Source organism: Aptenodytes patagonicus, chromosome 1, assembly GCF_965638725.1.
Source record: "Aptenodytes patagonicus chromosome 1, bAptPat1.pri.cur, whole genome shotgun sequence".
NCBI classification, from domain to species: domain Eukaryota; kingdom Metazoa; phylum Chordata; class Aves; order Sphenisciformes; family Spheniscidae; genus Aptenodytes; species Aptenodytes patagonicus.
The window spans coordinates 150646783-150670842 of record NC_134949.1 but is presented as its reverse complement, the minus strand read 5'-3'; the positions used below and the strand labels follow the sequence as shown (position 1 = coordinate 150670842).

The window sequence follows — 24060 nt, the reverse complement described above, 5'->3', positions numbered from 1 at the left end:
ACCTCCTCCCCCAGTAGTGTTAAGGCAATGTTTTGCCTCCCCCTGTGCTTCTCAGCATGCCCTGGGATGGATCCCCTTTCTTACAAAGGTACAGTTGCATAGCGTGAAATCAGCCCTCCTGTAAGGGCATTCCTCTTCTATTGACTGCTCAAGGCTCAGTGCGGTGCAACAGCTGGGACCTAGTGAAGGATCAGAAAGTCTTCTACGTGGCTGTGGGCAAATCAAATAGTGTCTCTTGCTGGATTCGTCTTAACAAATAGAGGTGTCTAAGTTTCTGAGTGCCAAAGGTAGCAGCGTAGTTAAACTGCATTCCCTCTGTAGTCAATAGAGGGAGAGAGAAGAGCAACTCCAGAAGGCAATTCACATTGAAAATTGGGTGGGATGGACCAGTTTTTCTGACTCTACTTCCATCTCTAAAGTGGAAATCATTATCACTGCTTTATAAGAATAAGCTGAAGTGAATTCTGCAAATCTTGTAGCTGCTTGGAGGGCTGTATAAGGGACTACATGCTATTAGAGGTGCCCATCCTACAGATGGAGAAACAAAGAGTTTGTGACTTGCTGAATACCACTAGCCTCAGCAAGTGTGACAGATGCACATGTCCTACTAGTATTTGTCACATTTCTGCACCAGTGAGGGGAAGTATATATTTTTATGGATTGACCTTTCTATCCCAGATATTGTGCCTGAAAACAAGACATGGTTTTAAAGTTCTTCATAGCTAGCTAGCTGTTGCCACTGTGAGATGTCAGCTTCTTTCATAATGTCATCAGCTGTGCTATCTTAAATGAGTAATATCAGTGAAAGAAAGATGCAACTGTTGTTTGTTCTGTAATTCTCTATTGAATCATAGTCCCTAAACATCTTTGTCCTGTCACTTTTCCTAAATACGTTTTTAGGAGACCCTTTTTGCACTAAGAAGAGAGCTGAGGCGTTTCAGTCAGATTTGCATGTGCTTCCTCCACCATGAGGGAAAAGATGTAAGAGAAAAGGTTTGTGTTTCTCTATCACTTAAGTGGCGTTCATGCTCAGTCCTCCTTTTAAATGCCTGCCTTTCTTTTCATACTAGTATTTTCTTCTACTGATTTTTGCTATTTTTTGTCTCTTAGCGGAGAAATAACTCTTTAAAAAAAACAATCTTCAACTATTTATTTTAAAGGAAAATTAAAGTTATGTTAGTTAAAATGCTACAAAAGTTAGTGCTTTAATCAAGCATAGATAGGTGTCTGCATGGGTCCATCTGCAGAATCAAGGCCTGCATCTGAATGACTCAATTTGCCAGTTGATAATCATTGTGTTTTCTGATTCGGCTGATCAGTGTACTGGTTGCTATCATGGCTTTATTAATGCCTTGCTATGAATATTACTTCAAAAATAAAAAAGTTGGAGAAATTGTCCAGTGATTCACGTGTAAAAAGAGAGATATTCTAGCCTAATAGAGCTCTTTTTCCTTCCCATGGAAGTCTGAAAATCTTTAGGTGGTGTTCATGTATGATACTTGTATATACTGTATCCTAAGGTAAAAGTTCTGGAAGGGCTTAGCTGTGGCATTTTACCACAGGCTGGGGCAAACAGAAATCTTCAGCTTACAAGGAAGAAGTAGGACAGAATCTAGATTGTGACTTATGGTGTTTGATGGAGACGCAAAGTGGAGTTGGCATGAAAAATAACATGGTCTTTAAATCCTTCTTTGGCTTTGTTTGCTTGATACAGGCCTTCATGATACTCTGTGACTGGTTGCTGATTTTGAGTCATCAGGATTCAAATAATAATGAAGAAGCAGTTGGACTTCTAGATTATCTTCCTAACACATCACTTCAGGAAAAACTGCTTTTGTTTATCCAGGAACATGTTTTCATAGAGGAAGAAGAGGAAAGCAAAGGTTAGACATCTTCATCACTGGAGAAACAGTCTACCATTTTTGCTGTCATTTGTTGTCTGCACTGAACGTATCAGGAAAAGGGGCTGATCTTTTTTTTTTTTTCCCCCCTCCCTTGTTTTTTTTTGGGGGGGAGGTTTGGCTGGGCCCCTTTACAAGCAAAGTGGCTCACCTGTTGTGCACTGATCTGTATCTAGTGTGGATCAACCACAGGAAATAGCTGCCAATTTACGCCTAGGTAGAAAGGGCTGATGTAATGCAGGGATGGGCGAGAATGTAAAAAGTATTGGGTAGACTGATGTTGGTGGTAGAGATGATGGTGTTAGCCACCTCTGTGGAAGGTCTTGCCATGTTACAGTGTGACTGTGTCAATGCATGAGCACTTCTAAGCCATCAGAGTAAAGGTCTAGTGGATTTTGATTTGGGGAGCGTGGGGCAGATTTTGTGGGAAATAGCTATGTACTTGTTGCTCTGTTGCCTTTTTCAAACACATTCAGATGACAAATTGAGGCTGTTATTGTGAAGGCTGGTTTCTTTTGGGAGTGTTTTGAAAATAGATTGTTAGTTCATTGTGGTTTTGAGGCTGAGTTCAAGTGTCTTGCTTTGAAAAAACAAGCATTGTTCTAGATTATTGTGTCAAACTCTTGTCCTTCAGCTGTTCAGATGGAGTTCTGTGTTCAGTTTTGGGCAGCACACTTATCCAGGTCACAGTGCATATGCAAGAAGAGATGGGCCTAAATTGCAAAAAGGGAGATAGTAGAGGAGAATCCTTAATGGTGAAAGTAGAGATACAATAGCAAAGATTGCTCAAGTAGGTTGTAGTATAGAATCATAGAATCATTAAGGTTGGAAAAGACCTTTAGGATCATCGAGTCCAACCGTCAACCCAACACCACCATGCCCACTAAACCATGTCCCTAAGCGCTTCATCTACACGTCTTTCAAATACGTCCAGGAATGGGGACTCAACCACTTCCCTGGGCAGCCTGTTCCAATGTTTAACCACTCTTTCAGTAAAGAAATTTTTCCTCACGTCCAATCTAAACCTCCCCTGGCGCAACTTGAGGCCATTTCCCCTCGTCCTATCGCTTGTTACTTGGGAGAAGAGACCGACACCCACCTTGCTAAAACTTCCTTTCAGGGAGTTGTAGAGAGCAATGAGGTCTCCCCTCAGCCTCCTCTTCTCCAGACTAAACAACCCCGGTTCCCTCAGCCGCTCCTCATAAGACTTGTTCTCCAGACCCCTCACCAGCCTCGTTGCCCTTCTCTGGACACTCTCCAGCACCTCAACGTCCTTCTTGTAGTGAGGGGCCCAAAACTGAACACAGTATTCGAGGTGCGGTATCCTAGTCATGGGAGTTTTTGAAGCAGGTCATGTTTCAGGTTGCATATGTGATGTATCTGAAACGGGTAAAGTTGAATCTTTGGGTTAGATGTTTTGGGTTAGGTGGCCTGAGATCTGTTTCAAACCCATTTTGCTTTCAGTTTCTCAGTCCTCCTCACAAAGGATCCCTGTCATCCCATTGCAGATTCCTTCCTGAACGAGTGATTCTGTCATGCTGTGGGTGTGCTTGTCTGTGTGCACAGCTGGCAGCTGCTCCGTTTGATTTTTAACTCTAATTTGCAGATACTTCTGATCAGTCACTTGCCTTATGTTTGTTTCCAGGCCCACAGTCATGCTAGAAACAGAAACAGTCCACATCAAAATTATAGGTCAAAGACTGAAGCCTTTTGGCAGTTGGTAGATTACATTTGCAGCAGGAAAGAGTGTATCTCAGCTCTCCTGCTGCAAGAAGCTCTCCCCAAGCACCTTCATAGCTGTGTTGGAAGGCTCTTAAGAGTATTTGTTTTCTACAAGTTATCCAGCTAGTAATTAACTCATGTTACAGAGACTTAATGTGTTCTTAATGATATGAAATGACTTTTTTCTTTACCTTTGTTGATAACCACTTGGAGAGTTTCACCTGAACTCTTCTCTTGTTGGCTGTGTATGGCAACTTTTGTAGGGTTTCTGATGAGTTATGTGCTGGTTTTCTAGCATCTGTGTTATTCTAGGAAAAAAAAAAGTGGTTGCAATTTGTCTGGTCTTTTCCTTTTGGTGTATTTGTGTCTTTTATTCTGCACTCTGTTTGGTTCTGTTCTGTAGTTGTGAGCAGTGTTGTACAAGAAGATTCTGACTAGTAGAAATGTGAAAGCCCTATGAAGATCAGAGTAGAACACTGTGCAAATAACTTGTTTTCACTGTCATCAACTGCAAGCTTTGAAATGGAAATAAACCTGTGTTTTCTGATATATACAGGGATGAGCACTAGCATCTGTTGCTTAGCGTGTTGACTGAACAGCTGAGTCTGTGCTATTTGGATGAAAGTTGGTCATTAAAATTGAGATATCTTGAATAAAGTAGTAGAACAAAGCTTCAATGCTTTTGTTTCCCTAGACCTGACAGAAGAGGAGGAGAGAAAGGAAGAAAGTTGCAAACTTGACGACTTGCACAAAAAGCGGAGTCTTCTTGCAGCATATTGCAAGTTAATAGTGTATAATGTGGTAGAGATGACTGCGGCTGCTGAGATCTATAAGTATTATGTGAAGGTAATGTTTTAGATAAGGTTGCTTTGCCTATCAGTGCATTTTAGTTTTTGAAAGTGACTCCAGTGTTTGTGGAAGATGTGGCGTTAATAGTCTTATGGCTCAGAATCCTTGTGTAATCACAAAAGGGCTATAAAATCAAGCAAGAGTGGGACAAATCTCTCCTCTGCTCTGCAGACAAAGTAACTGAAAATTGAGTAGAGGGTATGTCTGTCTGAACATCTGCTCCTCAGCTTCTCCAGAGAGGCTATTGCAGAGAAGCAGTTTATGGCTGGGAGAGTGTTTTAACTATAGATTCTCACATTGAAGCGGTCAACTTACTTCATACAGCTCACACAGTCCCTATGCAGATGGCCTAGATTTCACATGGGTCCATGTGCTTAGACGACTGGTAGAGCTTCAGCCACTCTGAAGTGGGTTTCAGGAGGGCTGAGAGCAGCACAGAGCGGACAGTTGCTTTAAGTCACTAACAGGACTTTGGAAATACCTGAATATGGATCTTGTTCTTTACTTCATTGGGCCCAAGGCAAGCGTTGGTTAAATACAGAAAACTCTCTATTTCTCTCCTGAGGAGGCTTTGTTCTTTTGTTATAACAAATACTTAACAATTTCAGTGTAACTTTAATCCTCACATTACTCTTAAAGGAGCATACCATTGCTTTACATATGAAAAAATATAAAAAGTTCAGTTTTCATCTTTTAGCTTGGGCGTTCTGATATTGGGAGTGTTTTATGAACTTCTTGTGTGACATGAACAGAGTCATGTGTTTTGTGTACTCCCAGTGCTAAAGAAGGGGAATGATAATTCTCATTTGTTTTGTTGCTGTTAATAGACCTACAATGATTTTGGAGACATAATTAAAGAAACGTTAAGCAGGACGAGGCACAATAACAAAATTCAGAGTGCTAAGACACTGATTCTCTGTCTGCAGCAGGTAAGGTTAAGATTAAAGCAAGAGGCTAGGGGCTCTTATGACAGCTGTATTCATATTGGAGTCTTTTACCTACCTTGCCATAATTACTCAAATTCATTAAAAAACCTAGTGGAAGAAGTAATTTCCTTGCCTGTACTTTTTATGTGTATGTTGTTTTTGCATGTCGTAATTAAAACGCCTTTCAAATCATTACATCTGTTTTAAAATTTGTTTTTGTGCATGATTTTTTTTTGTCTTTTTAATCTTCAAATCCATAGTGTGTTAGGACTGATGTGAGATTATGGAGTGTTTCTTGGGACATGTCTCTTGGTAGGTGTCTCTTAACCTTAACAAAAGTTAAGGATATTATTCTGTATTTTACAGAGTGCCTCAATTCCTACTGAATTTGAGGAAGCACAAATGTGTCTGTGGCTGGCCAGCTCTAATCCCCAGTATTTTCAGGATTTTTTTCTGTAAGAAAGTGGGGTGCAGCTCTTCTGAAGGGTCTCAGTTGCTGGGGCTTGCAGCTGCTGACTGATGAGGCCAGTTAGCTATTTTAGCAGCTGCTTTTGCCGGCTCTGCCCATGACCAGAGCTGCTTCTAGCTTGGAGTCGTGCTGTAAACCTCAGAGCAGACTCCTCCCAGGGAGTACTGATACATGAGCTTTGCTTATTTCACACGCATTGCCAAGGGCTTAGATCTGTGAACTAGCCCCTGAAATCTGAGCTTAGATGAGGCTAAGCAGCATTTGGCTACATATATTCTGCTGACATAGTCAGTGTTTAGGTATCACATAGACAACAGGCCCTTTTTGGCCTTTGCTTGACCTTGAAAGTTAACAGGTTGAAGAGAACATGCTACCTCCATGTTCTGTTAGGAAAAAAACCCAAAACATAGTTAGTTGGGCTCGAGACGTGCTTTCGACCCAGTCTCACTCTCAGGAATGGGACTACGCTGCTGCCGAACTTGCTGCTTTGTAACTGCATTCTGTTAAGGCTTCTGAAAGCCTCTCAGGCAAATTAGGCCTCTGGGGTTTGATTCAGAAGTCCCAACAGGAGATGGGGTCAGTGGAGCCACCATCTTCAGGAACTGGTTCTCTGTTTATGCACGTAGTTTTTTATTTTTACTTTTTAATTTGTGCCTATCTGTTAAGCACAACAGTGTCCTTTGCGTCAGTTCTTTGTTGTTGTTCCAGTCATGTGCTCCTGAAGCACATGACTTACCTGCTCTTTTGTAAGGCTTCTGTCTGTGTAAGCTAACTGTTGCTTGCTGTGCATGTCTGTGTCCTCCTGGTGCTTTGTTTGCCTATAGGATTACATATCGTTGCTTATCTGAGACTTCTTTTGCAGCTGTTTCAGACACATGCAGAAAGCCAAGACAGCAGTAATGGTGTGGACTTCTCCTCTGCTTCCTTCACAAATATGAAAGAACTTGCTCGTCGCTTTTCGCTAACATTTGGCTGGGACCAAGTGAAATCTAGAGAATCTGTAGCCATGATACACAAGTATGTGTCACGTAACATCATTTTGTCCATGGTCATTGCTTTTGTTAGTTGTCTGTTTTACTACTCTGTTCTTTTTTTTTTTTTTTTTTTTTTTTTTTTCTTCCAATAGGGAAGGGATTGAATTTGCTTTTCAAGGAGCTACTGGAGTAGATGGAAAATGCTTGCCTCCTAACCTGAGCTTTCTGTTAATCATCAGTGAATTTTCCAACAAGCTGCTAAAGCCAGACAAAAGACTAGTGTAAGTTAAGTTCTTGTACACTGTCATACACAGTTTGTGTTTTGTGTATCCCTGTACATGGGACACTTGACCTTCAGTGTTGCAGAAGTTGCTCAAGGGCTTTTCAGAAAACCTTTGAAATCAATCCACTCCTGAGGCTGTTAGTTTGAGAGACACTTGTTGAATTTTGTAGTAGTAGTAATGTCAGATTGTATGCGCAGTACGCATTCTAGATCTTCTTTAGACATAGTTATGGCCACATATGGCAATTCTTCTAAAGGAATGACAGTGTTAATTTGGTGGAAGAGATTTGCAACTTGACTGGCTAGTGGAGCGGCAGGAATGCTTTTCTGAACAGAAAAGTAAAGCAGAGAAGATTGAGGAAGAGATAGTGCCCGGATCATCATTTTGTGATGATCTAATTCCACAGCTTCAGGATGCAATTATGTGAGTTCTATGGAATATATTTGGAATAGAAATATACATGACACTATTCATAATGTGGATATTTAAATTCACAAATTTACTATTTACAGGGGAATATGCCCTGATCCAGTTGGGCCTGTTTTACAGTGGTTTAAATATTTACATTTAATAATAGAAGAATGATAGCCTTATTTTGGCATCACGGGGCATTATGCATCTGAACAGAGAGATGTATGATTATGTCTCTTATTCCCTTCTTCACCTGCCCCAACTCCAGTCATTTCTGAGAAGGAAGTAATGTTCTTCCTTCTATTTGACCTTTGTCATTACTTCCCTAGTCAGTGCTGCTTATTTTGGATCTGAATCTCTGCACTTCAGTCTTCTATTTACAGATACTGTAAAAACGATTGCAAAATATATAACAGGTATTTCCATTTTCCTAAGAGTGTATATGGAAACATGGGAATTTAAGATGAAACATTAAGACACATCTGCCTTTTTGAATTTCTGAGCAAAACACTCCATACGCACCTGACAAGAAAAGTTCCACTTTGGAGAGGCAGTCAGCAGAAATGGAAAAAAAAACCCAACCGTCACATCTTGCTGAGCCCTGTGTAAAATGTTTGCTCCTGTGTCACTTTGTCTTAAATTGGAGGTTAACTTCCATGGAGCTCATCAGCTGGGTTTTATATAACAAGGGTCAACAGTGGTAAAATGTCTACTTTCCTGTTACTTTACATGACAAACACAATTTATTAATGATTGCCAGCTACCCAGACAATGTATTTTAAAGAATGAATTCAAACCCAAAATGCAAAATACAGAAGAAAAATATTTGACATATACTGATTACAACCCCTGGTAAATCTAAAGTGGATAATCTATGGGTAGTGATAACTTCCCTTTGTAATCTTGCATTTTTCTCGGGGAGAATCTTTGAGATCTACTACTAGAGGTGGTTTTCACAGAACCATAGAATCACAGAATGGTTTGGGTTGGAAGGAACCTTAAAGATCACGTAGTTCCAACCCCCCTGCCATGGGCAGGGACACCTTCCACTAGATCAGGTTGCTCAAAGCCCCATCCAGCCTGGCCTTGAACGCTTCCAGGGATGGGGCATCCACAACTTCCCTGGGCAACTTGTTCCAGTGTCTCACCACCCTCACAGTAAAGAATTTCTTCCTAATATCTAACTTAAATCTACCCTCTTTCAGTTTAAAACCGTTACCCCCTCGTCCTATCACTACGCTCCCTGATAAAGAGTCCCTCCCCATCTTTCCTGTAGGCCCCCTTTAAGCACTGGAAGGCTGCAATTAGGTCTCCCCGGAGCCTTCCCTTCTCCAGGCTGAACAACCCCAGCTCTCTCAGCCTGTCCTCATAGGGGAGGTGCTCCAGCCCCTGTTTTGTACAGTTTCTGTACAACTCTGTCCACGTTGTCTGGATTTTAAAGAGCTGTTATCGTCTGTGTGGTGACACTTGTGCAGTAAGTAGATTTCTGTTAAGCCATCCTTGAAAAACCTTGTCATTTCATTTACCTCCAAGGAGTAATTTTTAATTAAACAAGAGGAAAATAATTCATCATTGGTGTGGGCAGATTTAAAGCTAAATCCTGATAATTTTTTTCCTAGGGCTATATTTAACTTCTTGACCAGAGGGGATATATTCCAGAAGTATATTCCTGAATGTATTGGATACATTCACGTAGGTTTATTCATTGAAAACTTCTGTGGGAAATACAGAACCTAGCAGGGAATGGTCTTTGACTTCAGTTCTTACTGCTTTGGACCTTTCCACTGCTGCTGGGAACAAATGGGAAACAATGTAATTCACAAGGGGGGAAATTGCAATTTTATCCACAACTACATTCAGATTATGTTTCTACAGTAATGGTTTCTATTCTGGGAGGCCTAAAATGCCTTGCAGGGGCTGGAGATTGTATTTCCTCTTAGAAATATTTAGGTTTAGCTCCATCATAAATTACTGGATGGAATGTTTTAGGTCAACATGAACTTTTAGAAATAAACATCTGGTTATTTTCATTTTTATTATTAATCATAGGATTGATGTCCAGGTCTGTATGTTAACATATGTGAACATACCTGTAACAGATGAGATACAGAATATGGGCATTTGTTAGAAAGGAGTATATTTCAACACCATCGAAGTATTTGGATTTTAACCTCCTCCCCTTTAATTGCCCAGGCTGTAGCAGTAAAATATCTGACTTGTCAATTGCTCTGTGCCACAAAATGCACACAAGAAATGAATTATTGAATAACAAGCTGCATGAAGGGCCTGATTCCTGAATCAGTAGGAGTCTTTCCATTGACATTGATAGCAGTTGGATTAGACCCTAAAACAGTAGTTACAATACGTGCTTGTTTGAAACCAACAAATTCCATTACCAGGGTTTCTCGATGCCTGGGGCCCCCAGAGTCCAGGACTCTAATTGTTTCGGAGTCGGTGCTTAACCCTAACCTCCTCCCAGCACTGGTTTTCTTGTTTTGCAAAGTGAATGAAATGTCTGATATTTTCCAGGCCACACTCCTAATCAAAGAAAGAATAATATACTGTACAGGCTGGCGTTGAAACTGTCATTTCTGGTATTTGCTAAGGTGGGGTCTGTTTTAACGACACTGGGCTTGATTTTAAAGTGATGAGCTGTAGCTGAAATGTAGTGAATATCCAGTTTCTAATCCTGAGTCAGACTTTGGTTTTCTTTTCTTATTGTTACAAAGTGGGAACGGGTCAGAAAGACTTTGTCAGAAATGTCCTGTTTTTCAAAAAGAATGTTTGAAGGAGACCTCTTTGCTCCAGAAAAGGTGATAGCTTCACCTGGGATTCAGGGAGGCCCTGTGTCAAGTCTCTGGATTGAATCAGGCAGAACAGGGATTTGAACCAATGTTTCTCACATCCTCTGTGTTGTCGTAACTGCAGAGCCGTTAACTGCTTCTTGCAGACACTTGAAATTTTGTTGGGAACCTGGGAGAATTGGATTGAGTTTGAGATGATATTATAGGAAAGTGGTTTTGTTGGTTGGTCTTTTTTTAAATTCTGACAAAACAAGCACTCATGGCGTAAATACCCCATTTCCTGACCTGCTGTACTGTTGAATCACAAGGAGTGATTCACTCTCGCCTGGGATCTCCTTTGCGTTGCAGTCCATGAGGCAGAAAAGGGCCCCCAGGACAAGGGGTGCATCCTCGCAGAGTTCTGCTCCGTTCAGACTGCTCCTGGCAGCAGCAATTGGCAGTGACTTTTCCTGCTCAGGAAATTCTTTCTAGAGATTGATGTAATTCTGTAATTCCTGGGAGTCAAGTGTTGTTTCTAATGCTGAAATTCAAGCACTCTTTTAGCTTTGAAGACATTTACATTTTAAATATTCAGGTATTTCAGAGATGTCCGATATTTCTGAGGAAAGGGATGCCCTTTCTTTTTCTTTGACAGTTCTGTCTGCACCTTTGGAGAGTAAAGGGAAAATGCCTTTCTAGCAATAGCTTCCCTAGACATTGAGGGGAACGATACTGAGTTTTCTTATGCTTGTTTCTGGTTTTCTCTAGGTATGCTTACTTACAGAGGTACACAGCAGAACCACTGCCTTGCAAAGGAGACGAATGGCAGCCGTTGATTTGGTACAGAAACTCTTTACTGGCAAGTGAAGACGAGGAGAGCTCTGTCCTCGGCAGTTCAGGAGAGTGGTCCCCCGTGGGCACATCTAAGATGTCTTCTTTTAAAAGGAAATTGTCTAATGGTATGAAAACTTCCCCGTTCTGGATGGGCTGTCTTTGTTTTGTCCCAGCAAAAATGCACTTCATGCTTTGCATTAGCAGTACCACAGTGTGTTGGACGTTCCAGTTTGAACTGTGGCTTTTGCCTTCAGCTTTGTTGTTGTTAAAGGCCTCTTCATCAGGCAATAGCAGGAAGGTTGGTCTGGAGACTCTGTGTGAGCCGAATTCAGATAATCTTGAATTCTGCTCTGTACTGAGCTCTGGCATTTGTCTGTGCCATTGAGACTTGGTTCATTGCTTTCAATTGTTAAGTTAAGGGCGTTGTTGCTTTAGGCTCTCTAGATACTTGAGGCAGGAGAGGTATTTCCAGAAGTTGATTAAGATCTTCAGCCCAGATGATCTGGGCCAAATCATCTTCTGGGGTCTTTCTCTCTGTTTAATTTCTAGGGAGCCTGTAAGATTATACTCCTAACTTAAAGTGTGATAATTAGGTGGGCCGCATCGAGTCTTTAGCAGCTCTCACGAACTTCCAATCCGTAATGAGGTATTCCCTGAATGGATATGGTGGGACTTAATTAAATGTAGTAAAGCCATGATGAAAACAATTGCCAGTAAAAATGCTAAGTGCTATGGACATGTGCAGTTGTATGTGGAGGAAAGGGAATTTTTCCAGAGCGTACTTTAGTTTCTCTCTCATCCTTTCTCAGAAACTTTCTTTTCAGTGACCTGCCTTCAGAAAGCTTGTTCCTTTGTGTCCCAAAGGCCCTCCTTTCTTGAGGGTTATATAGACTCAGCAGTACTGATAGCACTTATGGACCAGGGCCAAGATCATAAATCTAGATTGCAAAAATGACCAGTGGGCAAATTAAATTGAATTTCTTTTATGTGATTTTTAGCTGGCTCCTTCAATAAATGAATGCTTTGCTGCAAATCTCTCTTGGAGCTTGGCCCCATTGCTTCACTGCTGTGGGGAACATGTTGGAAATGTCCATCTCAAGACCTCTGAGGGTGAGGCTGAAGAACGAGTATGTTCACTGTCTGTTACAGGGTCTTTGCCTGAAACCAGCCAGACTGAAGCAGCAAGCAAAGCTCCAGACTTGCAATGTGCTTCCCAGCTTGCCTCTGCAGCAGGGAAAAGCAGAAAGAGGCTAAAATCTCGAGAGATGCACCTGCAGGAACATTTGCCGTTCCTTTGTCCAGGAGGGCTGCGGAGAAGATACTGGTGAGAGTTTTGTGTCTTACAAGCTCCTTCACTTGTCCCGGTATTGACAGTCGGGGTCTCTATCCACCTCTGCTTCCATTTTTCATAATACTTCCATGGGCACAGGGTGTGTGCCCCTCCTGTCTTTCTTATGGGCTGTGTCCCAAGGGCAGGCTGTGTTTTTGCTTCCTCAGTCCGATATCTACATTTGCTGCTTTAGCCTGATTGTCCCCCACTGTCACAGGGCTTCCGTGCCTTCTTGGACTAGTATCGAGTGTGCAGAGAAAAAGACAAGGGAGGAGGGTTCCCTGTCCCACTTCTCTTCTCTCTGGTCCTGATGAGAAGGCTGTGGTGTTGGTTACCCCCTGGCTGTTTGCTGCAGCCGGACGATGAGCGTTTTCGGCATCTCTGGAAATGAAGGAGGATTCTTGTCTCTGCAGATCTGCTATTAACTATTGTGTAACTGGTGACTGTCTTTTAGAGAGGTGCATGTCTGCGTGCAGCATGCACACATGCCTGAGTGAAACCCCACGGAACTTGGATGTGAGAGAGGTATTGCAGAAATAGGGAGTCTGGAGTCTACTTTTGAGCTCTGTAAAGCACTCAGAGTGCTCAGCTGGGATGTTTTCCTTTAAGACAGTTCATTTATTGAGGTGTTGGGCACCACTTCCCATATGGGTAGGTTAAAAGACGAAACACAAATCCCAGAAAGACGCATACTTTTCCAGGTTTTGGGACACTTGTTGAATGGACCTGGTGAATGCAAGTAAAATAGAACAAAAATTTGTGAAACATGAAGGTAGCCCCTGTTTAAATGAATGTTTTGTTTCTGAACTTGCTTTATTGGCAATTCCTCAGAGCATAACCTCTTTCATACCTGGGAAATACTGGGCCAGAAACTCTGGGCTACCTTACGTGGATATCTCAGCAGCAGATCTTAGTATGGGAACTACTCTGCCTTAAGCACACTTGTGCAATGTGCAACCTCTGTTACAAAGTTTCTCAAGACTTAGCTTTGTTTTTTTCCAGCAAAGATGAGATTAAGACAGAAGGTGTCTCAGAGGAGGGTCAAGCAGAAGACACAATTGAAGATGTCGATGTTGACGTGGTTGGTGCAGACCAGGTAATTCCGGCTCGGGTTTTCCAGCTCTGAGGACAGCTGTAGTTGAGGTGGGTGAATGTGAGTTCAGGATCTCATGAGTACCCATCTAGCAGCAAAGGGGCTGCTCTTTCGTGGCCCCTTTCAGGCTGAGAAAAGGGGTTCTCCCTTCTTCCCTCTCCAGCTGCAGCTGTAGTCTCCTTCTTCAGCTTGAGCTGCATTTTTAAGGCAATTCTTATTGTAGCGTCTAGACATCCTTAGTACATTGAACACCAGCTAGGATGCATTAAGAGGAGGATCCAGTTTCCTTTTTTCCCATGCTGTGAAGCTCCTTGATTAAGAGCCATTTGCTGCAGTTGCTTCATGTTACTGACACATTGCGGAGATGGCACTGCTGCATGGCCTGCAGGGAATGTCTCCTTCAAAAATGGTGCTTGCATTGTGCTCTTTAGATCGAAAGACTCAGAATGTGTCTGATCACTGGTCAGCCCAGGGCCCTCGCTGGAGCATCCCTTGTTTCTTGCCCTTTTCCAGTCAAGGCTGTTGGGGAGATTAAATTGTCCCCAAACCAGCTGGGGATTTGAAGGGAAGCTTGCGAACATTTGTGAGCTTGGAGTGGCAGCCAGCGTAGCCTGGGGGTTGTCTTGTGGGCACCGATTGCCTTTGGGATCAGATAATCAGTTTGGCAAAACTGCAGCTGTCTGCCTGGGTCTGGGCTCAGCCCTGGAATGGATACTTGCAGCAGGGAAGGACTTTTAGTCCTTTGGGACGGTGGAGTGCAAGGACTCAAATAGCCTGTTGTACACCAGGGGTCTTGCAGCAGCGACTGTACTGAAAGGGGAAAGAAAAAAAAAAAAAAAAAAAGAGGCCATGAGGTTTCCTGGGCTGCAGCCTTTCACATCCCTCCCGTCCTCTAAGGGTTTGCCGTGTCAGCCATTGCAAGGGGCTGAGCGGTTCCTTCAGGTTTTTCTCCTGTATTTCCCCTGCTCTCTGAAATTCTAATAGAATGTAAACCCAGGGTTTGGCAGACAGGTTTTTTTGCAGTGATTTAGGCAACCCCTTGATTTCCAGTGGCTCTGGTTATCTGGGATCTAAGAGCCACGTTCAAAGACCTTGTCTGATTTTTGACTTTTTAAATGAGTTTTTTCTGTAAAGTTGAACAAATGGTTTCTTTTTGTATTTGAGTGGTGGGGTTTTTTGGGTTTTTTCAAAGAGGACTAGAGGAAAAAGGGACTTCTACCTTTTCTTCCAGTCGTATGCTTTTCAAAATGTAGACCGTTTGCTTGGACCATATGCTTGGAGCAGCTCCTATTGAAGATGGATAATAAAAGGACTTAAATCTGTGGACCAAGATCGAAGCCATACAGAAAATGCACTACTTATCTAGTATGTGGCCTTTCCCTGTAGTGCCTTTTCTGGGCTCCCTGTGGTATAGAAACGCTTCTTTCCTTTTGTGGAAGCTAAATATAGTGCTTTCCAAGAGCCAGCTATGGCCAAGCTGCTCAATGGTTAGAAGCTACGCTTTTATTCTGATTCCTTATGTGCTCTTATATGATGTTTTCTTGATAGCATGAGACTGACAATCTTTTTTTTCTTCTGGTATAGGACAGTTAAGAAGCTGAGAGGATAAATGGAAGTGAAGAACACGCTACCGTTTTTTTTCTGCAAATTGTTTAACTGAAAATGGGGTTGTGATGGCATCAACGAAGGCAGCAGGAGATACCGATCAAGTCAAATCCCTGCCTGTAGGCATCCACCCAGAACCAGTTACTAGCACTGCGGTTGATTTCTCCACATTGCTGTTCGTGATGTTACTGATTTGGCTGTTGCACTGCTAAGGCTGTGGGCGTTACGAACATCAAACTGCGTCCTGGTCCTTGATGCTGCCTTGGAACAATTCCCAACCTAAGGATTGGAAGCAGGGTATTGACAAATATTGAGTCAAAGACTCTGTAAACTAGGCGAGACAAGCTTGCTCAGATCAGCGGGGGGGGGGGCGGCAGCGTTCTGCTGGATGTGTTCTTTACCATTTGAGATAACCAGGATGGATATCTACTTGTTTCCTTGTACCTGACCCTGGGGCAAAAGGAGCCTGGCCCAGCTGTGAACGCTGTGACCTGCTGGGTGGTGGCAGGGGGCTTGGCAGTGCCATTTCCTGCCTGTAAGATGGAGAACCTGGATCAAATCGTCTGAAACCATTTCTAAATTCCAGTGCTCACAGAGGTGTGGTTAGTCATCTGTGGGGGTCAGGACACATTCCCAGGAGACTTGCATCAAGGCTTCTAAGTAACAAAGAAAGGAACAGCGGACCAGTTGACTGAGTATTTTCCTCCGGAAGAAATCCTTCATGCACAGTGATCATGTGGTAATTACTTGGAAAATATAAAGCCTGAAAAGACAATGTAAATAGACTGTAAATATGGCCCTTCAAAATAAGTTTTTCCATTAAGAATTTGGAAATGTTCTTCACTCAAGAGTGTTTCAGAGGCAGTAGGCTGGGGTGCGGTGGCTGCTTTTGCTGACCCTTTGTCACTGCTCCATGGAATTGTACACTGCATTAATGCTATCAATCAATCATCAATCATCAGCTTTATTTTTATTTTTTTATATATTTTTTTTTATTGTAACTGTGTATAATAAACTATGTAACCATTGCTATCCATTAGCACTGAAAGTGCAAGTGCTATTCCCACACTAAGTCTGGAGAAAGAGGAGCAGCAGTGCTACTGGGCTTTGTAGTTTGCCCTGTTATTAGACTGAGAAGTGAGCTCCCATGAACATGGAAGTGAAAGCCATGAGCGTCTCCCGGGCAGTAGTAAAGCCATTATGTTTCATTTTGCGTAGTTACGTATGCAAGGGGAGAGCTAGCACTCCACAAGATAATGCCAATTCTCACCCAGATCAACTTGTTCTCAGTTCCCCTGTGACTTGCTCCCCTCCCCAGTACCTGGACTGTGCTAGTGATGTTTCCCTCATCCATCTAGATTTGTGGCTCTAGGCCTAAACGTTTACCAGGTAGGCAGAATACAGCTGGACTTGGACTAAGAAAGCAGTTATCCCTGGGACCACATCCAACATGCAGATGCTTTAATTCTTGTAATGAAGGACTAGGGCCAGGAATTATCCTTCTGGGGGAAGGTACAGTAATCTTTATCATTCCTGTATTGCAAGAAAAGCCACTTCCACAGTAACACTGTGATTTGCTCTACTAGAGCTGTGCAAATCCTTCAGGGAAAAAAAGGGACTGGGTTATCAAAAGTATAATAGGGAGCAGGATTGAAGAGGCCCTTCCTTAAACACAAAGTGGCAACAACAGCTACAGGTGCTGCAGAAGAGATCTACCCTGCACCATCGCTCTGGTTGTTTAAGGGAGAAATGTCACTGTGTGATGAGAAAGTCCTTGGCTGCACATGCCCATTTACAAGCCCCCTTTTTAAGAAGGGGGCTTCCAGCCGAAGGGTTTGAGGTAGGGAAAAGTCACTATCCCTTGAACAGCAATAGAAGTTCAGGGTCATCTTGTAGAAAGCCAGTTGGTCATCCTTTTTCCCAGATGCTTAACACAAATCCTCTGTGATCTTTACCGTTTAAAAATCCCAAACCATGGGCAAGTGGTGAGAGGTATCTGACCAACACTAGAGAAATTTGACATTGATGAGTTTCCATTAAAATTGGCATAATCAACCCTGATTTTATTTTTAAAAATCCTGAGTGGTATTAAAATGACTTGAGTTTGCCTTGTCAAAGGTTCACTAACAGATGTTAGTGATGAGTTTCATTGCTTAAGACCCCCAGGTTTGTAAGTCTCTCCATGAGATGGTGTGATGGGTTGAGCAGAACAGATTTTTCTGAGCCACTTCCAGCTGTTCAGCAACGCTGTCTTTTGGATGAAGAAAAACCTGCTTCAAGCTTGATTGCTTTGCATATGCAGCTTGGTGTAATTATCCAACCAGACTGCATACTTGGAAAACCCATCGTATCTTAAAGGGTTCTTTAATAGTAGGAAGTTAATTGTATGCAGTACATAACATAATAATTGGAACTGTTAAATTCCATGTATGAAAATCTTTATTTGAAAATGCAAACATGATTTTTAAACATTTTAACAGATCTACACTGCAACCAAAAAATAACTTACATCTTTTTGTACATTTTTTTTTTCCTCCAACAAAATCTGTTTAACAGTAAGAGTGAGGCAACAATTTCAAGCTGCTGTGACACCGATGAATATCCATGGAATGTGTCAATAGCAAACAACTGAAGGGGGACGGACAAAAGCACTGAATGCCCACAACAAATTAGTGCACATCACTGATCAAGTACCATTTATACAAAGGATTTTAAAAAAATTGGTTCCTTCTACATGAATTAACACACTCATTTTGGATCAAGTTATGAACACTAAAACAGACTTCATTATTAAATAATCTTTTTATAATGAACATCAGTGAAAAGACTGAAGTTTAAAAGGGCAAGCAAAATTAAAAGTTGGGGCAAACAAGGACTACACGGAGAAGAGAAGCAACTTGTCTCAGGCGTTTGCTTTCCTTGTGCGCTAATACGCTCAGCTTGTCGAGTGAGACCCTATTTGTAAGCGAGAGCTGAATCATGCACTCACGGTCACGTCTTTTCCTTGCCAAGGCATAAAAACCCTAGGACTGTCTATGAGCATATAAGCATTGCAGGCCAGATATAAATTGTCTCCTTACCTCCCACACCAGGACAGGAGCACCTGTTCACATACGGGATGGAGATGGTCAGTGCACCACACATCAACTTAGAGAGAATTACACAGTTCTCTTAAAAACGGTAGATTACTTTTCGCCAAAGTCAAATATTGTTATCCTTCCAAAAAAGAATTATGCAACATCTGTCAATAAATACTTTCATCTATTTTACAAACTATAGACTATTGAATAAATACAAAAAGTTTCATCATTCCATACAAATGCGCTTCTTTTATTTAAAAGGTAGTGTAGTGATTAAATAACTTTTAGCACAAAACGAAGCTGACTTCCTGGAAACAAACCCCACTGAAACGTATAGGTGTGTAGCAGACCTGCTGCAGACTGTCCCTTCTGTTCTGCAAGTGTCGACCAGAAGTGACCACTACTCAAAGTCCTCTTCGTAGTCATATTCATCCAAGTCTACATCAGCCAGATGGGAAGGCATTTCAAAAAACGGTCTTTTTTCCATTTGATACTTCAGGACGTTGGCCTTCTGATGGTCTACAGGGTTCAGTTCTGCTTCATACCTAGGAGCGGGGGAAAAAAAAAAAAAAAAAAAAAAAAAAAAAAGAGGAGGAGAGAGTGTCTCTCTATGTTGGGAAGCGCCCAAAGGTTAGAACGCTAACAAGGCGCCTGCAGGAAGAACATCATTTCCAGCATTTTATATTTACAGGCAAGAAACATGTAACCAGAAGCAGCACTAGGTTTCTGTAATAATTACCTAAATTTAAGCCAGCTTACCCTCCCATCACCTGCAGAACTTATTAGTGAGATACGCAGCTTTACTAAAAGGATTCAAAGCCCATACTGCTCTAGTGGACTACTCGTAAGTTAGAAATGGTCAAATGCAAGACTGCAGTGCTTGACAGAAACCCCTCCAGTTCTTTTCAAGAAAGCTAGAATTAGGCTGAACAAACGACACCTGTAGTAGATACAACAGAAGAAAAAGAATACTGAAAGTGTTACTAAAATGCACATGAGCACAAGGAAGTGACAGCAACCAACTGTGTATTTGAAGCAGATGCTAGAAAGCAAAAGCCAATTGTTTAATGAGGAATTACTGATAACCTCCTGCTGATTATGCAAATGAGCAGATGGATAATGAAAAGTAATGCTTAACTAACTCAAGTCAGTGCAGGCTGACTTGAAGACTGTAGAGATTTACGATGTCAGGTTAAAGAACTGGCCATTTCCCGGGCTAGGTTGACTCAGTTTCGTGCACATCTTCCCAAGCGCTGCTGCATCTCGCCTCGGCACGTGGTTATTTCCATCTACTTAACAAGACTAGGCAAAGAACGGGCTTTAGACACTGCGGTATCTGTTCTTCAAATGTGACTTTGTAATGGCATTGTGTAGTGATTAGAAGTATTCTTTCAGAGAAAGACGTAGGGCAAAGAAGAGTTAAATACTAAGAAGCCACCATGAACACTAAAATAGAGTAGCATTAATAGCAGCGGCGGGAGGAAGAACAACATTTTCAATTGTGAATGCAGTTCTGTTGAAACACTTCAGAGATAAACTATTAAACATATTAAGCCAGCTTCACCACCATTTTGAGTAAAAGCAATCTAACAAAATGATGCTTTGAGAACACCAGGTAAAGACGAAGCAGTGAGTGAAAAAAATAGTTCTTGATTTTCTTTCCTTTTTTTGTTATTTCATCCTTCCCAGGGGTATTAAAGCCTCAATTACGTGAGCATCAATCGGTGCTTAGGCAGTGAACGGAATACCTTGGGTTTCTCCCACAAGTTCACCACTGATTCGATCAGGAAACAAAAATCATCCTAAGAGTTACTTTACCGAGTTACACATTTGAAAACAAGGATTTGGAAGAAAGATGCGTAGTCTACCATAACAGCAGTTTTGGCTTACAAACCTGTAATTTATAGTCTTCTACACCATTAATTCCACCTTTTTGAGAAGGATTCCCCCCCCCCCCCCCCCCTTTTTTAAACAGAAACATCTTGAATGCACCTTCTGGATTTGTTTATTGCATAGTGATACGGAGAGGCAACAGCAGCTTTTCCAGTCATTAAAAAATGGCAGCATGAGGATATCGCAGATACTGTTTGTAGGTTCCATCCATCCTGTCCTCAGAAGATTGTTATTCAAACGTTACTGAACCACATGAAAATCCCCCTCTCTTCCAAAGCTCTGGTGGCCTCATGGAATATCACTTTTACTCCTTTCCAAGATAGTGAAGTAAAGGAAATTTAGAAACGCCCTCCCAGTTTTACACACCTGGGCACTAAAATTACTTGAGTTACTTCTCACAGCATTAGAAAGTCTATTGCTACTTTCCAGCACACAGGTTTTTATGACAATATAACCATACAGCGACAACACCTCTAAAGAGCCCTTTTTTTCCCCCTCCTCGCACTTCTAAAGCTTATGTAGATATAAAGAAATCGGCCTATTTCTAGATTTCTGTATACCGCTCCCAGCTGATTTCAGATCAACTGCTTTAATAAGAATGTCAGGAAAATATTTACCATGGAGGTAATCAAATAAAAAAAAAAATCATACTGGATTGTCAAACAGTCGCTTCAGTTCGGGCAGGCATTACAGCCCTTTAAGTACAGTAAGTGATTTTAAGGAAGGTTTTCGTACAACACTGTTACTTAAAATGCTCATAATAAATTTTTGTTAATGTTTTTGTTCATTAGACTCTCCTAACAGCAGCCAGGAAACTTTTAGTAGTCTTGTGTTTCTCTCAGTTTCAGCAATAGAAAATAAGCTTCATTTTTCAGGACAATTGTAGAAAAAAAAAGGTTCAGACAGTCCTACTTTGGTATCAAGTTTTGAAGACACTTTTGCTGACCTTCACTTTCAGAAAGCATTCAAACTTTAACTCAGATTTGACAATGCCTCCCTGAGCCAGATCAGAATACTTCTCTTCAGATTTTCACTTATTTGCTCACAACTTAGATTCTGTTGCTTATTTGAGAAACAATTTGGAAGGCATCCTAACTTTGCTCTTTATTAAAAAAAAAAAGCATCTCAATTCAGCAGTTTAAATGCAACAGTCTTCACAAGCTTCTGATACAAGGGTAGGCAGAAATCAGTAAGATGAAGCATACTACTTGTCTGTTTCCATTTAGTCAATCCATATGGTTGTGTATGTGATACTTGAAACACTTTGACAAATTACGAAGTGGTAGTTAATGGAGACAGTGAGCATTATAATCTATACTCCAAGGAAACGAAGCACCAGAACTTCAGGAACACTTGGGTAAAAGCTTTTATCCATCTGCGTGGAGGGCCAACAGTTAAGCTACGGCCTATGCAAACAACCCAACTAGGGATACAGAAAGTAATTAAATAAAACGCATGATTTTTTGGGCTGTGCTTCCACAGGATGCAATATTTTTCTTTAATTGTCAGCTTTTTTTTCAAGAGCTGTGACAAATATGCTAATGTCAGAAGCAGAGGCAACCTACAACCAGAGTCGCTTGAATTTAGAAACACCAGGCTCAAAAGAAATGAGAAGCTGGATGTTTTAGCATCATACATCTTCTCTCCTCCATATCCCAGTGTACTCCACTACATTATTCTTACAGTAACACGCTGGTTTTCCTCAAGGAGTGTATTTACACAGTGAAGGTGCATTTTTTTCACGTTTTAGGGTTACTAGGATTCTGCTTTACATACTGTAAGCTCCACAATATTCTCTGTATTGCTTAAGCTGTAATTGTGTAGACATAAAAAGACCGTGCCTATACCATGGAGAGAACAAACTTCATGGAAGTACCTGAAAAACTACGTGTCCAAGACCTGTTAGAAGTTTACTGAAGAGTGAAAATTTAAGATAATTTTTTAAATAGAATCTGAAAGTTTAACTTGAGAAACATTTTGTATTTTAGTTTCTATTTTGTCCACTTTCTGTGTAAAGCCATAGAACCATGGTTTCAGGTACACCTTGAATACATTTTCTGTGGAAAAGAACAGAAGTGATCTGACCCCAAGAATACTGGCTGTGAGTTTTGCAGCTTTTATCTTCACCAAGAGCAGACATCTTGGGGGGGAGTGGGAAATACAATAAAATAATTTAGTCTAAACAATAATCAGGAGATGTTCCTAGCTCAGAGAATATTAGAATAGACTAGACCATTTCAGTTGGAAGGGACCTACATCTAGTCCAACTGCCTGACCAATTCAGGGCTGACCAAAAGTTAAAGCCAGTTGTTAAGGGTATTGTCCAAATGCCTCTGAAACACTGACAGGCTCGGGGCATCGACCACCTCTCTAGGCAGCCTGTTCCAGTGTCTGACCACCCTCTCGGTAAAGAAATGCCTCCTCATGTCCAGTCTGAACCTCCCCGGTGCAGCTTTGAGCCGTTCCCACACGTCCTGTCACTGGACACCGGGGAGAAGAGATCAGCACCTCCCTCGCCACTTCCCCTCCTCAGGAAGCTGTAGAGAGCAGCTTTGACATAGGAAATGCAGGAAAATGTGTTTTCTCTAAACAGATCCATCAACTTAAGGCCTAAAACAAGTTAAATTTGTACTTGTTTTCCTTATCTTTTTAAATAAGAAAAACAATGAATGGCAAATTCAGAACTTTGGATTCCAAGAGGTTCTGGAAGCTACATAGCAAAAGTACAAGAGTGATTTTGAAACAGCAAGATTTCTTACCTCATTTACTCTTACAGAACTGTGAGAAAATAATTTTGAGTTCAGAAGTGAGAATTTTTCCCCCCAAAAGCTCTTAATGAAGCTCTTCATTCATTTAACAACAAGCTACAAAAATTAATGTTGTATTTTGTTTAGAGTTGCAGCTTTTTCAAATCTTCTTTCCTCCCAAAATTTGGAGTAGGACCTTTTCTTTGACAAAGCCAATGCGATCACAAACTGTCAAGGAATATTTCATTCAAGATACAAGCAAGGTTCTTCCTCCCTCACCGAGCACACGGCTGAACACGACAAACAGCAACATTCTACGAAAACAGCACTAAGGATGATAGCAATGGTGAGGCTCTACATTAGTAGGGAAGATTCGTACCAACTCTCCCGCTACTTTTCTTACCCGTCATTCCACTGGTCGCTTGCTGCCTCTTCTGCCACCAAGATATCATACTCTTCAGCAGCATACTTCTCCCAGTCAGAGACCTCTTGGCTTTCACCTTCACCATCCTAAACAATCACATTGCAAGTTACACAAAAACGTATTAATTGTTGAGCATATAGCTAAAAAGACTTTTAAAGCTTCCTACTCACCCGCAACATAGAAAATTGATCCTTCTGTTCATGGTCAAGGTATTTTTCAATGTTGAAGAAAGTATCAAAAAACACATTTGTCAGCTTACATCGCTTTAAGTCATGCAGAGTAATTTTTCCTGTAAAGATTACGAGATAAAGTATCATTTAGATCTGAAATGATCCTTTCTCCAAAAAGGAGGAATGTTATTCAAAAGTTAAGTCATCATTATGCTCAAGAACATTCGCCACTGATGCTCAATGCAATGGGAGAGAAGCGGACAGATGAAATACACACCTAGAGAAGTGTCCTTCAAAGTGGACAAAACTTTTAAATGTTTCGATTTGTTACTTGCTTTAGCTGTCATCCTACTGTCCTTCATTATGTTGGAGTGAGATGCCATCTACCTCCCTTAGCTATTAAAAAAATCGTTTAAAGCTAATTGTCTAAGCTTCCTCAAGAGAGAGAAGTCTCGAGTGAGCTAGCCATTCCTTCCCAAGAAGCGCTTGGCTGGCAGGTAGGAATCTCCTCTGGCAGTGGCCCTTTCTCTTCCCTGACTTGAAAAGACAAACGTATGACAGAGAT

The 24060-nt window shown here is 41.5% G+C and overlaps 2 protein-coding genes across 5 annotated transcripts in view; one reads left to right on the top strand and one right to left on the bottom strand.

Annotated features, from left to right (window-relative positions):
* The window catches only part of LOC143170359 (cohesin subunit SA-2-like), a 63676-nt gene extending 46168 nt beyond the window's left edge, over positions 1-17508 (top strand). For 2 of the 3 annotated variants that reach the window (XM_076358579.1, XM_076358584.1), the window contains exons 24-33: positions 901-993; positions 1715-1883; positions 4318-4469; positions 5300-5401; positions 6730-6884; positions 6994-7122; positions 11088-11278; positions 12303-12477; positions 13486-13579; positions 15161-17508. In XM_076358579.1, coding sequence (XP_076214694.1) covers positions 901-993; positions 1715-1883; positions 4318-4469; positions 5300-5401; positions 6730-6884; positions 6994-7122; positions 11088-11278; positions 12303-12477; positions 13486-13579; positions 15161-15169 — 1269 coding nt within the window. In that variant the 3' untranslated portion in view covers positions 15170-17508. The remainder of the gene's footprint in view (positions 1-900; positions 994-1714; positions 1884-4317; positions 4470-5299; positions 5402-6729; positions 6885-6993; positions 7123-11087; positions 11279-12302; positions 12478-13485; positions 13580-15160) is intronic. The other variant, XM_076358595.1, reaches the window with a different exon arrangement.
* A 94-nt stretch (positions 17509-17602) lies between these two features.
* PPP2R3B (protein phosphatase 2 regulatory subunit B''beta) overlaps positions 17603-24060 on the bottom strand; it is a 51277-nt gene continuing 44819 nt past the window's right edge. For both annotated transcript variants that reach the window (XM_076358607.1, XM_076358618.1), the window contains 3 exons: positions 23496-23614; positions 23305-23411; positions 17603-18806 (listed from right to left, as the gene is read on the bottom strand). In XM_076358607.1, coding sequence (XP_076214722.1) covers positions 18662-18806; positions 23305-23411; positions 23496-23614 — 371 coding nt within the window. In that variant the 3' untranslated portion in view covers positions 17603-18661. The remainder of the gene's footprint in view (positions 18807-23304; positions 23412-23495; positions 23615-24060) is intronic.